The 15,898-nt window shown below is 39.2% G+C and overlaps 1 protein-coding gene across 6 annotated transcripts in view; it reads right to left on the bottom strand.

The window, feature by feature from the left end:
• The window catches only part of SAMD8 (sterile alpha motif domain containing 8), a 58,371-nt gene extending 42,798 nt beyond the window's left edge, over positions 1–15,573 (bottom strand). For 2 of the 6 annotated variants that reach the window (XM_013983360.2, XM_013983359.2), the window contains exon 1: positions 15,307–15,534. In XM_013983360.2, the coding sequence (XP_013838814.1) occupies positions 15,307–15,480 (174 nt within the window). In that variant the 5' untranslated portion in view covers positions 15,481–15,534. Of the gene's footprint in view, positions 1–15,253 lie in introns of all 6 variants that reach the window. The other 4 variants (XM_005671120.3, XM_005671121.3, XM_013983361.2 and 1 more) reach the window with 4 other exon arrangements.

The raw sequence follows: 15,898 nt of genomic DNA, 5'->3' as shown, positions 1-15,898 counted from the left end.
TCTTTTGAGTATATATCCAGAAGTGGAATTGCTGGGTCATCTGGTAACTAATTTTTTTCAGGAATCGCTACACTATTTTCAAAGTAGTTGTATCATTTTACATTCCCACTAACAACACGCAAGTGTTCTAATTTTTCCATATCCTTACCAGCACTTGTTATTTTTTGGTTTTTATTTTATTTTTTTGTCTTTTTGCCTTTTCTAGGGCTGCACACGCGGCATATGGAGGTTCCCAGGCTAGGAGTCGAATCGGAGCTGTAGCCACCGGCCTATGCCAGAGCCACAGCAACGCGGGGCCAGAGCCACAGCAACACAGGATCTGAGCCGCATCTGCTACCTACACAACAGCTCACGGCAACGCCGGATCCTTAACCCACTGAGCAAGGCCAGGGATCAAACCTGCAACCTCATGGTTCCTAGTCAGATTTGTTAACCACTGCACCACGACGGGAACTCCTGGTTTTTATTTTTAATAGCAGTCATCCTAACGGGTGTGATGTGCTATCTTATTGCGGTTCTGATTCAATTTCCATAATGATTAGTGATGGTAAGTACCTTTTCATGTGCTTTCTGGGTATTTGTACATCTTCTTCAGAGAAATGACTATTCAAGGAATTCCCATTGTGGTGCAGTGTTAACAAACCCGACTAGTATCCATAAAGGTTGCTGGTTCGATCCCTGGCCTTTCTCAGTGGGTAAAAGCTGCAATGCAGGTTGCAGATGTGGCTCAGATCTGGCATTGCTGTGTCTGTGGTGTAGGCTGGCAGCTGTAGCTCTGATTCGACCCCTCACCTGGGAACTGCCAATATGCCACAGGTGCAGCCATAAAACACCCACAAAAAAAGAGGGGGATAGAGAGAGAGATGCCTATTCAAGTCCCTTGCCCATTTTAAAATCAGTTCTCATTATTCATGAAGTATATTTTTCTTCTTTTTTTTTTTCCTTCAGGGCCCACCTGCGGCTAAGGGTTTCATCAGAGCTACAGCTGCCAGCCACAGCCACAGCCACACCAGATCCAAGCTGCGTCTGCAACCTGCACCACAGCTCACGGCAATGCTGGCTCTTTAACCCACTGAGAAAGGCCAGGGATTGAACCTGCATCCTCATGGGTACTAGTTAGATTTGTTTCCACTAAGCCACAATGGGAACTTCTTTATATGGCATATTATTAAATTAATAGTTCCATGCTGGCCTTCTAATACCCTAACCCTCTGCTGACTGTGGCAAAGGTGGACTCCTCTAGCATACTAAGTCAAATCTTGTTCTAGAAGTCATTCCTAGCAGCCCAGTCCAGAGCCTGGAGTAGCTGTCTCTTATAACTGAAACCTGACTGACTATACCAATTAAAGCCCTGGGTCTTTCAAGTTGTCATCTTTCAAAGCAAGTGAAGTTAAATACTTCAAGTTTTCTCATAAGGTCCACATTCTGGTACAATTCTAGAGAAGGCAAATAATTATAAGTTGTTTCTTTTAATTTCCTGGGAAATTAAACAGGATATGGTTTTATCTACCCTTCTCATTAAATATATAACTCCTGCATTATCTATGAACTGAATGACACGTTTTATTACAATAAGCTGCTCAATTACTTTTTAACCAAGCACACTGCGTCAGTACAAAAAAGACTTGAGTAGTAAAATGTTCCATTAAAAAATTAAAAAAAACAAATGCTCTGATTTGGTCATTTCATCTATTAATTAGGTTCAACAGTATCAAGAATAAGAGAGTAGGAGTTCCCATCGTGGCACAGTGGTTAACGAATCCGACTAGGAACCATGAGGTTGCGGGTTCGGTCCCTGCCCTTGCTCAGTGGGTTAACGATCCGGCGTTGCCGTGAGCTGTGGTGTAGGTTGCAGACGTGGCTCAGATCCCGCGTTGCTGTGGCTCTGGCGTAGGCCGGTGGCTACAGCTCCGATTTGACCCCTAGCCCGGGAACCTCCATATGCCGCAGAAGCGGCCCAAAGAAATAGCAAAAAGACAAAAAAAAAAAAAAAATTAAAAAAAAAAAAAAAAGAATAAGAGAGTAGACCAACACCACACTACAAATTAAAGAAATGGGGAGAAAAAGGAAAATAAGAATGTTTTTAGTAAATAAAAAAGAAGTATCTAACACCTAGAGCAGTAGGAGAGCTTAGAGGATTTTCATTTGTTAGGTTGCTTTTGTTTTATTTTTATAGAAGACATTAGGGATTACTAAGAATATTACTAAGGTCTGTATGATTAGCACATAGGTTCTCAGTGAACATTATTAAATGAACGTGCAAAGAAGCAGTAGCAATCAAAACGAATGAATAACTCAATTCCCCAAAGCCCTTTTAAATAAAGTCATTAACAGTTAAGACAAAACCCTGCCTTTAGACTGGTTATTTCTTAAGAGTATATACCCTTAAGGTTAAAAAAAATTCCTTTTACTTATGAATATTTTAATTATAAATTTTATTACAAATTCTTCAGGGTTTTATATCAACAAGTTTTATATCAACAAATTTAGAATGTCTAACTCTCAAAAGACAACCTCTAGTCACTAACTCGGTAAATTCACAAGGAATCAGGATGTGGTATTCAGCCTTGAAGGTTCACAAGTTGACCTTGTCGGTACCCCGGAGTTGATCAAACCAAGACAGACCAAGAGAAAACTCACAAGGTACTCAAAGATAAACTAGAATGCCAATACTAGTCACTAACGTATCTAGAATGAATGCTCAATCTAGAATGCTCGAACATCTTATCTCAGGCACACCCTTTTACAATTTGGACATATCTAGGACAGTGTCTTAGTAAGCAGAATGTTACTTGCAGAGTGAGTAATCAGAGCAAAAGAGAAGTAGATAATCTTAAGTAAAATTTAATACAGACTTTTATGAGACCTAATGAAACATATGTGCCACACGGAGAGTATCTGTCTAGAAAAGGTTGTTCCCATCTTCCAGTCTGTCTTCTGTCTCCTACACAGTGCAGGATATAAAGAGCCAGTTCTCTATGACTCCTCCCCCTTGCCTATGCTCTAAGGAAACTACATATACAAAGGCTTTCAATCCGGGCTACACATTAGAATAATGTGAAATTTTAAAACATGCCTGTACCAAATCCCACGCATTAACACCATTTTGATTCAGTCAGAATCTCTCAGGGAATAGGAGCTTTACATTTATATATTTTGAAGAGCTCTCCAAGTGATTCTGATACATACTGAGAGTTTCAAAGCATGATATTAGCCCAAATTCTTGTTCATCCACTTATGGCTTTAATTTTTGAGATTACTTTGCACACATCTTATTTCATCTATTAAACGCAGATTTTATGTTGAGCTGTTGTCTCTCCTATCTTATAATCTACATGATACAACTGAATATAGTTAAATATATACACAGAGGAAAAGAAATATCACACTCTAGGGTTGACTGATGATATATTACATTAAAAATAAGACTGTGGGAGTTCCCATCGCGTTTCAGTGGCTAACGAATCCGACTAGGAACCATGAGGTTGCTGGTTCGATCCCTGGCCTTGCTCAGTGGGTTAAGGATCCGGCGTCGCCATGAGCTGTGGTGTAGGTTGCAGACTCGGCTCAGACCCCGAGTTGCTTTGTCTCTGGTGTAGGCTGGCGGCTATAGCTCCGATTCGACCCCTAGCCTGGGAATCTCCATATGCTGCAGGAGCAGCCCTAGAAAAGGCAAAAAGACAAAAAACAAAAAACAAAACAAAACAAAAAAAAAACCCAGCCTGTTTATAATACCAAAATCTAATATGCAGAAAACAGAATTTTTATTATAATCAAATTTATCCATAACTTACACATTTCTGGTAATTATAAGAATAAAAAACAAATGGATTTTCAAAATACAAGAATTTTAAGACTCTATAATATTTTTAAAATCTCGAGTAGGATTTAATAGCTTTATTTTCAACCTGTCCTTTAGATACAAGGAAAAGTAGCATGATGTGGTGGGAAGCACTGAATCAGTTGTCAAAATGCTTGGATTTTAATTTCAACATCCCTAATAACTCTTTTGGTGATTTAAAAATAATCTAAACTTCTTGGCACTTCAATACCCTAATGTGTAAAATGAGTAAGGAAAGAAAGAGTTAACATAAGAAAACTAACACTTATGAACACCTGCTACAGGTCAGACACTGTAGAGGGTGATTTCACATCTGATTTCATTTGTCTTCTTTCTCCTCCTCTTTTTTGTCTCCTCCTCCATCATGTCTATCACAATTCCTGCTTCATCTTTGCCTAGTTGCTCTGGGGGCTCTGCCTGCCTGGACCTGTTTTACCATTTTCTACTTCTTGAGACCTCCAAGTTCTCTTCAAAGTAACAGATTATGAGATAAATACAAAACAGTAACAACAATAACAGCAGGGGCCATGTTTATTGAGTGCTCAGGTACTATTCTAAGCACTTCTCTGTAAAACTGTAAATATTAATTCTCGCAACAGTTTTATGAGTTAGATGTTACTATTATCTCTCCTTTACAGATGAGACAACAAAGACAGAAAATTTAAGTGACCAAAGTCCTACTGGAAACTGACAAGATTCAAATTCAGGATTCAAACATTTCAAAACACTTGCTTTATACATATACACATACATTGCTAAACCATTCGACAGAGAAGACATTAAGATATTTATCATCAATACTTCAGCATCCATCTTCTAATAATAACTTCCTATACAAGAATAATACTTGTTACCACATCTAAGAAAATTAACTGATTAATGTCACCCCCCAACTGTCCCAACAATGTATTTTTGTCTGTTTTCCTCTAAAATAATAAGGATTCAATTTGGGTTCATGCACTGCATTGGCTCATCTCTTTTCTTCTGTCTCTTTTAGTCTAGAAGAGTGCCCCATCTTTTAGGGGTCAGAGGGAGAGGGGTTGAGTTCAGGGAAGTTCTTTTGTAGACTGACCTACATTCTAGATTTGCCTCATTGTTTCATTATTTTCTCTTCTTTTAATTTTGTTTTGGCCAAGCCCACAGCATGTGGAAGTCTCTGGACCAGGGATGGAACCCAATTGCTGCAGTGACAAGACTGGATCCTTAACCCACTGAGCCACAAGAGAACTCAGTTATTTTCTCTAGTCCTAATCACAATACTCTGATGTCAGAGGTTAAAACCTGCTAAAATTAGCACATATCTCTAACAACAGTAAGGATTCATTTAACTCTTCAGATGGCACTGGGGATGTTTCCTAACCATTAATCTTTACCTACTATATGCCTAAGGGTGTAAAAACAAACTATTTTCTAGTATCCCTAAGACTTTCCTTCTTCTACATAGATGACAAATTTAAATCTGAATATGTCAAATAAGAATAGTTAATCATTTTAACTTTAAAGAAGTCCAAAAAAAGAAAAAACAAATAGCTTCAGAATAAGAAAGGCGCACTAAAAACAAGATCCAGATGATTTCTAGGTGACTTATAGTATAGAAAAGAATTATGAGGAGGCGTTTCCGTTGTGGCCCAGTGGGTCAAAAATCCAACTGGTATCCATGAGGATGTGGGCTCAATCCCTGACTTCATTCAGTGGGTTAAGGATCTGATGCTGCTGAGATCTGTGATGCAGGTGGCAGATGAGGCTTGGATCTGGTGTTGGTGTGGCTCTGGTATAGGCCGGCAGCTGCAGCTCTGATTTGACCTCTAGACTGGGAACTTCCATATGCTGCAGGTACAACCCTTAAAAAAAAAAAAGAATTATGGAGGAAAGTAGAGCTTTTAATTATAAAAGTGTCAATTTTTGTTAAAAGCTCCTTTTGCAGATAAAAACAACACATTTTTCTCAATGTCTGTCTAGAAATCTGTGCTATTCAGGTACTAAAACCAGGCAAATGCACATATTAAAAGCAATACAGGGAGTTCCCGTCGTGGCGCAGTGGTTAACGAATCCGAATAGGAACCATGAGGTTGCGGGTTCGGTCCCTGCCCTTGCTCAGTGGGTTAACGATCCGGCGTTGCCATGAGCTGTGGTGTAGGTTGCAGACGCGGCTCGGATCCCGTGTTGCTGTGGCTCTGGTGTAGGCTAGTGGCTACAGCTCCGATTCAACCCCTAGCCTGGGAACCTCCATATGCCATGGGAGCGGCCCAAGAAATAGCAACAACAACAACAGCAAAAGACAAAAAATAAAAAAAATAAAAAAATAAAAAAATAATAAAAAAATAAAAAATAAAAAAAAAATAAAAAAAAGCAATACAAATAGCTAGATAAAAAGCAAATCTTTCCATTTCAGGCTTATGACTATTAATTTCCCTTAAACTTTGTAACCACCATCAGGTCACCAGCCCAGTAGCCCTGTATACACTCCCAAACAATAACTCTCTTCTTCCCACACCTCCTCCATGGTAACCACAAATCCCTATTCTATTTGTGATAATCCTTTGTTTTTCTTTACAGTTTTATTATCTAAGACTGATCCTAAACAATACAGCTTCAACTGCCTTTGCATTTTACATGAATGGAATATCATATGTATCCTTAAAGTCTTATACAAGAATAGACTGCAGAATTTACCTGCAATTAGGAAAAAAAAAAAATCTAAACCAGATTACTCCTGGAAAAACTTTAGAGGACTATTACATTGATAAAAACAGACTTAAGATTCAAAATAATATAGGAAATGTTAAGAAGTCATTTTAATTTGTCCATGAAGACAAAACAAAGATTTATCACCTAGAAAGAGTTAACTGCACAATAGGAAAGCATAACCCACCAGAATAAAGTTTGTTATTATATCCTTCAAGTGAAGAAGATAAAGTGCACACTGTTCCTTAGTGTGAACTAATTAATCTTTTCTGAGCTAAAAAGTCCCAGGAGGATTTTTTATTTAACTTCTGTATGACGAGCACAACAAGGTATGGTATTGGAATACATCCATCAATGGGATGGAAATACAGTGGGCAAGATGTTCAGGTACAAGATACGTGATGTCTGCAGTGTTGTTCTTTAAAAAGAATATACAACTGACCCTTGAACAACACAGGGGTTAACCCCCGCCCCTTCCTTGAAAATCCACATGTAACCTATAGTTAGCTCTCTACAGGCAGCTCCTTCATACCCACGATTCTGTATCCAGGGATTTGACCTTCTGTGGATTGTGCAGTACTGTAGTATTTATTACTGAAAAAATCCACAAATAAGTGGTTCTACACAATTCAAATCCATGTTGTTCAAGGGTCAACTGTATATGCCAACTTCCACACTCTAATTCCAAACTGTGTTTACTGCATTTTGAGGAAATAACAAAAGGCAATAATTAGATTAACATTTATAAAGTGCCAGCATGATCTGTTTTACTTACATGCCAAAATAATCCTCCAAACAACTATATAAATAGGTATTATTATCTTGCTCATTTTACAGATAACTGAAACATACAGGTTAAGTAACCTGTCCCAGAAAACTTGTACTGGTAATTAGGACAAACAAGTTTTAAACCTTGACAATCTCATCTCAAAGTTTATGTTCTTACTCAGTAAACTACTCCACTTCACTCGAGCTGAGGGCGCTTGTACTTCCATAAGTACAACATAAATAGTATTTAACATAAATATTAAATATTTTCTAGTCATCAGTAGAAAAATTGGTCAAAGGTCTTCAGTTACATTAAAGATTACAGTGATGAGGGAGTTCCCGTCATAGCACAGTGATAGCAAACCTGACTAGTATCCATGAGGATGCGGGTTCCATCCCTGGCCTCGCTCAGTGGGTTAAGGATCTGGCAATGCCATGAGCTGTGGTGTAGGTCACAGATGTGGCTCAGATCTGGAGTTGCTGTGGCTGTGGAGTAGGCCAGCAGCTACAGCTCCAACTGGACCCCTAGCCTGGGAACTTCCATAGGCCGCAGGTGTGGCCCTAAAAAAGCAAACAATTACATTCATGAGACTGCCTAATGGTGAAGGCTTTTTAATCACAAATTTTGCCCTGTTCAGTCTCAAGCATTTACTGTCTGCTGTATAGAGATGTCAGATAGTAAGGCACTGGGGATACAAAGTCTTAAGATGCCCTCTTGTTACATGTGTTCACCTATTAGACATTCACTGTGCACATAATATGTGAAGACACACTAGGTAATGGCATTTACTCAGATGAATCTGAAGCAGAGCCTGACCACAATGGTTTTATAGTCTAGAAAAGGATATTAAAGAAAACCATTTTTTAAAAAGGTAAAATAAATTACAGTTGCTAGTTCTTTACATATATTAGCTTTCTTAATCCTCAAAACAATACTAATAAAGTGGTTGCTTATGTAATTTGTTTAAAAGTTGGCAAGTTAAAAGAGTTGGAAAGAGAGGTTATTTCCAGTTGTTAAGATCAGAGAAGAGTTCTTGGAAGTGACATGTGAGCTGAGACTTCAGGAGAGATGAAATTGTGGGGAAAGATGGAGAAATAGGGAGTTCCCACTGTAGCTCAGCTCACCCATGAGGATATGGGTTCAATCTCTGGCCTCTCTCAGTGGGGTAAGGATCTGGCATTGCCATGAGCCATGGTGTAGGTCGCAGACGCGGCTTGGATCTGGTGTTGCTGTGGCTGTGGCATAGACCAGCAGCTACAGCTCCGATTAGACCCCTAACCTATGAACTTCTATATGCTGTGGGTGCGACCCTAAAAAGACAAAAAAAAAAAAAAAAAGAGAGAGAGAGAGAAATAAAAATACATCAGCAGAGGAAACTGCAGAAGCAAAGGCATGAGGACAGAAAACAATGGAGAAATGTTAGTATTTATAGGGCAAAAGGGAGTATTAGAAAATTAGGCTGAGAATTCTCTGGTGGTCTAGCAGTTAAGGATTCAGCATTGTCACTGCTATGGCTCGGGTGTGATCCCTGGCCTGGGAATTTCTGCAGCCTTGGGCATGACCAAAGTAAAAAGAACAAAGAAAATTAGGCTGAAAAAAATATATATTGAGGCCAGATAATGGAAACTTTTGTTAAGTGGAGGCTATTCTATAGATATTGAGGAGCCACTAGAGATTTCTGATCAAGAAGATGATATAATCAGGGTGTATTTTAGAAAGAATAATAATTGACAATGGAGTTCCTGCTGTGATGCAAGGGGACTGATGGTGTCTCTGCAGCAGGAGGGACAAGGGTTCAATTCCCAGCCCGACACCGTAGGTAAAGGATCAGGTGGGTGCCGCAGCTGTGGTGTAGGTTGCCTCGGATTCCATCCCTGGACCGGGAATTCCATATGCCATGGGTTGGCCAAAGAAACAAAACCAAAAAACAACCAACCAACCAACCAACCAAACAAACAAAAGAAAGAATAACTGTCAAAAGAGTGTAAAACAACTGTGAGGGTTAAAGCTAGGGTGAAAAGTAATGATAACATGTAAAAGACCTTTAAAGAAACATGTTATTAAAGAGGATTTACGATAAGCATGTGAAAAGATGTTCAGCACCACTAGCCACTAGGGAAATGCAAATTAAGACTATGATGAGGTATCACACCTATTAGAACAGCTTAAAGAAATTGTAGTGATAGGAAATGCTAGCAAGGATGCAGAGAAACTGGATCTCTCACATATTGCTGGTGGGAAAGTAAAATGGTATAGCCATGCTGGAAAATAGTTTGGCAACTTCTTAAAAAGCTGAACATAAACTTATCACCTAATCTATCAACTGTACTCCTGGGCAGTTATCCCAGAGAAATGAAAACTAATGTCCACACAAAAATCTGTACACAAATGTCCCTAGCTCCATTACTTGTAAGAGCTGACAAGTATAACAAAATATCCCACAATACATGAATAGTTAAACTATGATATACCCTTACCATGAAATACTACTCAGCAATAAAAGTAAATTATGGATACACACAACAGACGGGACTCAACAGCATCATGCTGAATGAAAACAGCCAATCTGAAAAGGTCATGTACTTATGATTCCATTTATATAACACACTCAAAATGACAAAATTATACTGGTAGGAAACAGATCAGTAGTTCCCAGAGGCTAGAGATAATAAACGTTGAGGGATGGGGGTAACCAAAGGGAGATCTTTGCAGTGATGGAATACTCCTTTATCTTGATTGGGACAATGGGTACACAAATCTACTCATGGTAATATGACACGCAACTATATACACATGTTGAGCCAATGTCAATTTCCTGGTCTTTATTTGGTACTATAATTATGCAAAATGTGACCACTGAAGGTACATGGGATCTTTCTGTACTGTATTTACAATTTCCTGTGAACTGAAAAGTATTTCAAAATAAAAAGTTAAAAAAATTTTAAGCAAAAAAAAATTTTTTAAAGGAGCAAAATGCCCTTAAAAATAGCACATAGCACATGGAGAATATCTATGTATTTAAAATAAATAAAATGTGAAAGTATTAATGGTTACTCCCCCAGTGGACTCAATGTTAATGTTAATATATTTCCCTTGTGTTATATTAATGTCAATATATTTTCCTTAAGGCAATTATATATTACAGTTGTACTTGCACTAAAATAAGCATAAAGCCAACTTTACCTAATAAAGCTTAATTAATATGCACAAGAGAAACAAAGCATACCACTGAGCAGATCCATAAACCAGAGGAAAAAAGTAATTTTCATGGAAGCAAACCAAAATGTAGGAGGACAAGGTACTTTAGGCATTTAGCTCTCAGTTGGTAGTATTCAGACTGCAGATTTTTTATTTTATTGAGCAAACAAAAAAAAAAATTTCTCTTATATATCAAAATTAAAGTGTACTTTTTCTTAGCACTGTTTCCAAAGTATCTATGAAACTGCTATAATTACAAAACAGTTTCAAAAAACCAGAAACATTTCCTACCATCCATTTCTGAAACTCTAGCAGTGATTTTTCTACTGTTTTGGTATGTCCCACTTATGAGCAGTAGAATTTGGGGCAGTGCAACTGAAACAAATTAAATTGCCTCAAGTTACATTATCATTCTCTTGGCTGCACTTTAGCCCTGGTACACTTTTTTTTTTTTTTTTTTGCTGTGCAGACCATGCACTTACACTTTTATTTAAAAAAAATGTGTCATATAAACGAAAGAACACAAACATTTTATGGTTCCAACTTGCCTTTAAACTAAAACTTCCACTATCAGCTTGTATCTAACCCTTAAATGACATTCAGAACTGTCTCAGTTCAATGAATAAGAATATAGGGAGTTCTTGTGCAGAACTTAAGCTGTGATGCAGCAGGTTAAGGATTTGGCATTGATTCTGTGGCTGTGAAGATTTGATTCCAGCCCAGTGGTTAAGAATCCAGTGTTGCTGCAGCAGTGGCATAGGACACAGTTGCAGCTTGGATTCAATACCTGGCCCAGGAACTTCCATACAATTTGGGTGCAGTCAAAAAAAAAAAAAGAATCTAATAGACAGTTTATAAAGAATCTAATAGACAGTTTATATCCTCACTCAGTTACAGTAAATGTTTCTACACAATGGTCAAAATACAGAGGTAAGTTTGATGAAGCATCCTTAATCTGGCTGCAAGCCAGAACACATTAGTAAAGAAGCCAAGTATACAAAATTTGAATTCTTATTCTAGTCACTAAAATAACATTTGGACAGGTTAGCAGAGGTTTGATAGGTTGACTGGTAAAAATATTTATTTTTATTTTTAAATATGCTACATATATCCCCAAATCAAATCAACATAATAGAAAATGAGAAACTGGCTCAAGACTTCAACTCCACTAGAACATTGTAGACATATTATGAATTTGAAGGCTTTTTTTTTTTTTTTTTTCCTTGGCCACGCTCTCAGCATGTGGAAGTTCTCAAGCTAGGGATCAAACCTGTACCACAGCAGCAACCCAAGCCACGGCAGGGACAATATCAGATCCTTAACCCACTGTGCCACAGGAGAACTCCTGGCGCCAAACTTTAATGTATGGTTATGGCAATCTTTGACTTTCATGCCAATATTATATTGATAAAGCTGATCTAGATTTACTTTAGTTTCAGAGTGCCAAACCAAAACCAATTTGCAGGCATTTCCAATATCTCAGTGAGATATTTTAATATACAGTTTAACTTACAGGATGACCCTAAATTAGCAGAATTCATGGTCCTCTCCTCCTACTAAAACACCCGTCAAGAATTTTCAAAGAACAGAAATGAGGTCAAGATAACAGATACATCACCACCTCTTTTTGTCCTCTGTCACAATTCAAAAGCTAATCTAAATGCACAATACAAATTCAAGACAGGAGTTCCTGTTGTTGTGCAGGGGGTTAGGATCCAGTGCTGTCCAGCTGTGGCCTAGAATGCAATTGTGCCTTAGATTTGATCCCTGGCCCAGAAAGTTCCATATGCAGAGGGTGCAGCCAATAAAAAAGAAGAAAAAAAAAAAAATCAAGACAAATATAAGTCTCGGCCTCCACAACATTCTTTCAAGGTACACATCAGAAAACATTATTTTGTTCTGAAACATGGTGCTGAAATATTATAACCAAGTTTTCCTAGCTTTTACCACCATAAGCAAAAGCCAAGATATACTCACATTATGTTACAATCTGCGGTGAAGTGACTGTATTACTAGTAAGGCCCAGTGTGCAGTGAAGTAATAAAACACTTCCGATATGGAAGCGTGAAGTCAAGACTCAAGAGGGTTAGGCTTAAAGGTCCAGTGATGATGGTGCCATGTGTATAAGAGGAGAGGGCGCAGGTCTGTTACAAATCCACGTTCCAATATTCAAATGGCAAATTACCAGACAGTGACAAAGGCAGCATGTAAACACTGAAATGCTTTCCCAGAGTGCCTGGCCCATGCTCTTCTATATTTAGTTAACCTCTTGATTTCTCAAAGTCAAGAGAACAATAAGACCTAAAGTAAGAATCACTGTCATGATTAACATCCTAATATCACATCAGGCCTGGAGGTAAGAATTTTGAAAGAAGAGCTAGTTAATATGGTCATTCTTATAAGATAAAATAATAATATTCATTAGAACATCTGTGATTCAATAGTTTCTCAAAAACAATGTTCAAATTTCAATTGAGAAAAAAACATGAAAATGTCTTTAAATCACCTATGTTGTAAAGTGTTGAAAAACTGTTGAAGATCTAGTAATTAACAAAATAAAAATATTTACAAAACTTATGTGATGCGAAATCTTTGCAGAATGGAGAGGATGCTACTGCAATCAAAACTGATTTACCTAAATATGCCTGCATGTTCTGCCATCACTATAATGATGCCTTCTTCTGTAATAATGTAGATTTTCTTGCCTTAGAGAAACTGCTCTATCATAAAACTTACTTTCTTTATAACTAAGTGGCAGTAAAAACTGTCAAAGCAAAACAAAGACAAAATAACTATTATGCATAATAACATATTATTTACACAACTTCATCTAACAGTTTCTTTAATTTTGCAGTAACATTAAGATGTAACCTTAATAGAGAGTTCTTACATTTCAGTTCAGTTCAGCAATTTTTACACGCCAAGACTTATTTAGAGCTAAGTATGAAGATAGGTCTCTAGAGAATTTCAGCCTGGTGAGGGCAAACAAATAAAAACAAATAATAGTAATACTATGTATACTTCTTCAACTAAAAATTGTATAAATTTAAAGAAAAGAGAGTTAATCTTTTAACAGCTAAAAGCAAAGCAAAGAATTCATCTTCTCTTTGAAGAAATAATTATTAGCCCATAAGCATTTGAAGATAACAAAATCTATATACATAAATTAATTTAACAGCTTGCTGCAATCAGTAAATTATCATCTCCTGAAGATTAAACGGTAGATACCCATTTAGAGTAGGAATATTTGATTAAAAGATTGTTTTGAAATAGCAAACAACTTTGCAAACCTGTAACTGGATAAAAAGTTGTAAAAGTAAAACAAATGAGATGTGGCTAAACTCTTAACCACCATTTCAGGAAGCCACGTTATAACTTAACAATTACAAAAAGAAATTAATCTATTTCTACTAAAGAGAATATAAATCCTGCCATCATTATTTTTCTGGCACAATTATGGCTTTGGTGCTACGTCTTCTATGAAAGGCATCTGTGTACCCACCTATCTGCTGTGTTAACCGCCAACAAGATCCCCTTTATTTTTCTAGATAACTCTATTATTAACTATAAAATATTACTCATAAAATCGCTTCAAAATTACATTAATTTTAGTTCTGCAAATCCTTCAAAAGTACCGTTCCACTTTTCAAGAGATAACTCATTATGGGTGAGAGAAAGATCTGGTAGCCTCTTGAACTGTGGTGATTTCACACATAGTTTTACGTTCCTTTTCAACCTAGACATTTGCATTCACTATATTTTTACCCTGTGGCAAATATGCCTCAACTCAAGCTGCCAAAGTGAAACCAGTCAATACTGAGTATCAGTAAAATCGAAACGTCCAAATTCTTGTTTCAAATTTAAGCCTTTTCATTCTTTTTTTAAAGATCTACACTTGTCTAGTATTTAAGATATATTTTTTTTTAAAATACAAAGAAAATCACACTATTACTGTTACAAGAAACCCAAATGCTTATCTTTATTTTCAGAATCTCTTTCACTCTTTTCCAAACTTCACTTCCTTTTCACTACTTCCCCTAGTCCTGTGGGCAAATCAGTGTTTTTAACACCACCCCTCCCACTTCATATTCTTAAAAAAGGATTCACTGTCCACAGATGAGAAAACCCCATTAACCAATTATATTACCCTAGTGATTCCCATGCTTTAAAAGACGCCTGTGAAAATGCCAAAATCCTAAATTAGGGCTCCCAAGGGCTCCTTTTCTTTCTTGAGCCCATTTCTCTTTTTCTGGTCTTTAAGGCCACCCGATAGCCCCTTCCTCTTCAAACCTAAATCCTTCCTCTAATGACCAGAACCCCCTTCGGTGCGCGATCTCGTCAGTCCCAAGCCATTTCCCTCTCCCTGGCCAGGTGGCAACATCGACCCTGGTCCTGCTCCTGCTCCTCTCATCCCTCGGCCCCCACTGGCCAAATCCCAGAGCATCTCTTCCTCCCGTCCCACGTTCCTGCGGGACCCCTTGCGTATTCGCCCCTCGCCACCCGGCTTTCGAAAACCTCCAAGCCCCCAACTCTTCAAGGGCACCTCTCCCTCAGCTTCCCACTCCCTCTCACTCGCCCCTCGGCCTCTACTTAACACCCAGGCTCGGGTGTTAACCACTCCGGGCCTCGGCTCAACAACCTCCATTTCCCTCAGATTCCATTCTAGAGCTGACTCTCCAAGCTCCCTCAACCGCCTCTCGGGGCCCCTCGGGATCCCTGTCCACGGCAGCCCCCGGCTCCAACCCCGATTCCCCACTCACCCTTGGCTGCAGGCGCCCCCCAAACTCCCCTCTCCGCCTCAGCTCCCGCTCACCTCCGCGGCCCGAGTCAGGTTCCCCGGACCCACCTCCGAGTCGGCGTACCAGCCGTTGTCGGAGTCCGGCGCCCTCCGGGCCTCGCCGGAGTAAAACGCCTCGAGCGGCGGGGGCGGGGCTCGGGGAGGGGAGCCGGAATGGAGGCGGGGGCGGTAGCGGCTGCGCGCTGGCATCGCTCCGGCCCACCTCTCAGCCGCGCCGGCAGCCGCTCGAATCCGAACCGGAACTGCTTCTGGAGGCGGGGCCCTACCGGGGGAGGAGGAGCCCTGCCTGCGGGGCGGGGCCAAAACCGGAAGGGACACGGGGCTCAAGCTGTGCGCCAGGGAAGGGCGGAGGCGTGGAACCGCAGCAGGGAAACACAGGAGCGCATGTCAGGCCCAGAGCCAAAGTGGGAGATGAGGGGCTAGTGGAGATGGGGCGAGGCCTATGGGGGTGGTAATAGGGTTCGGAGACAAGAGGAATTTATACCCTAATTCCTTTGGAGGAAGCCAGTTCCTCTCCAAGAGCTAACCTGCAGTCATCATTGTTATCATATACTGCCTCTGCTCTCTGACAGTCCCTATGCCAAATGCCGTATAAATATCTCACTTG

Source organism: Sus scrofa, chromosome 14 (genome assembly GCF_000003025.6).
Source record: "Sus scrofa isolate TJ Tabasco breed Duroc chromosome 14, Sscrofa11.1, whole genome shotgun sequence".
Classification (NCBI taxonomy): domain Eukaryota; kingdom Metazoa; phylum Chordata; class Mammalia; order Artiodactyla; family Suidae; genus Sus; species Sus scrofa.
The sequence above is the reverse complement of the archived record's forward strand: the minus strand, read 5'-3'. Positions and strand labels throughout refer to the sequence as shown.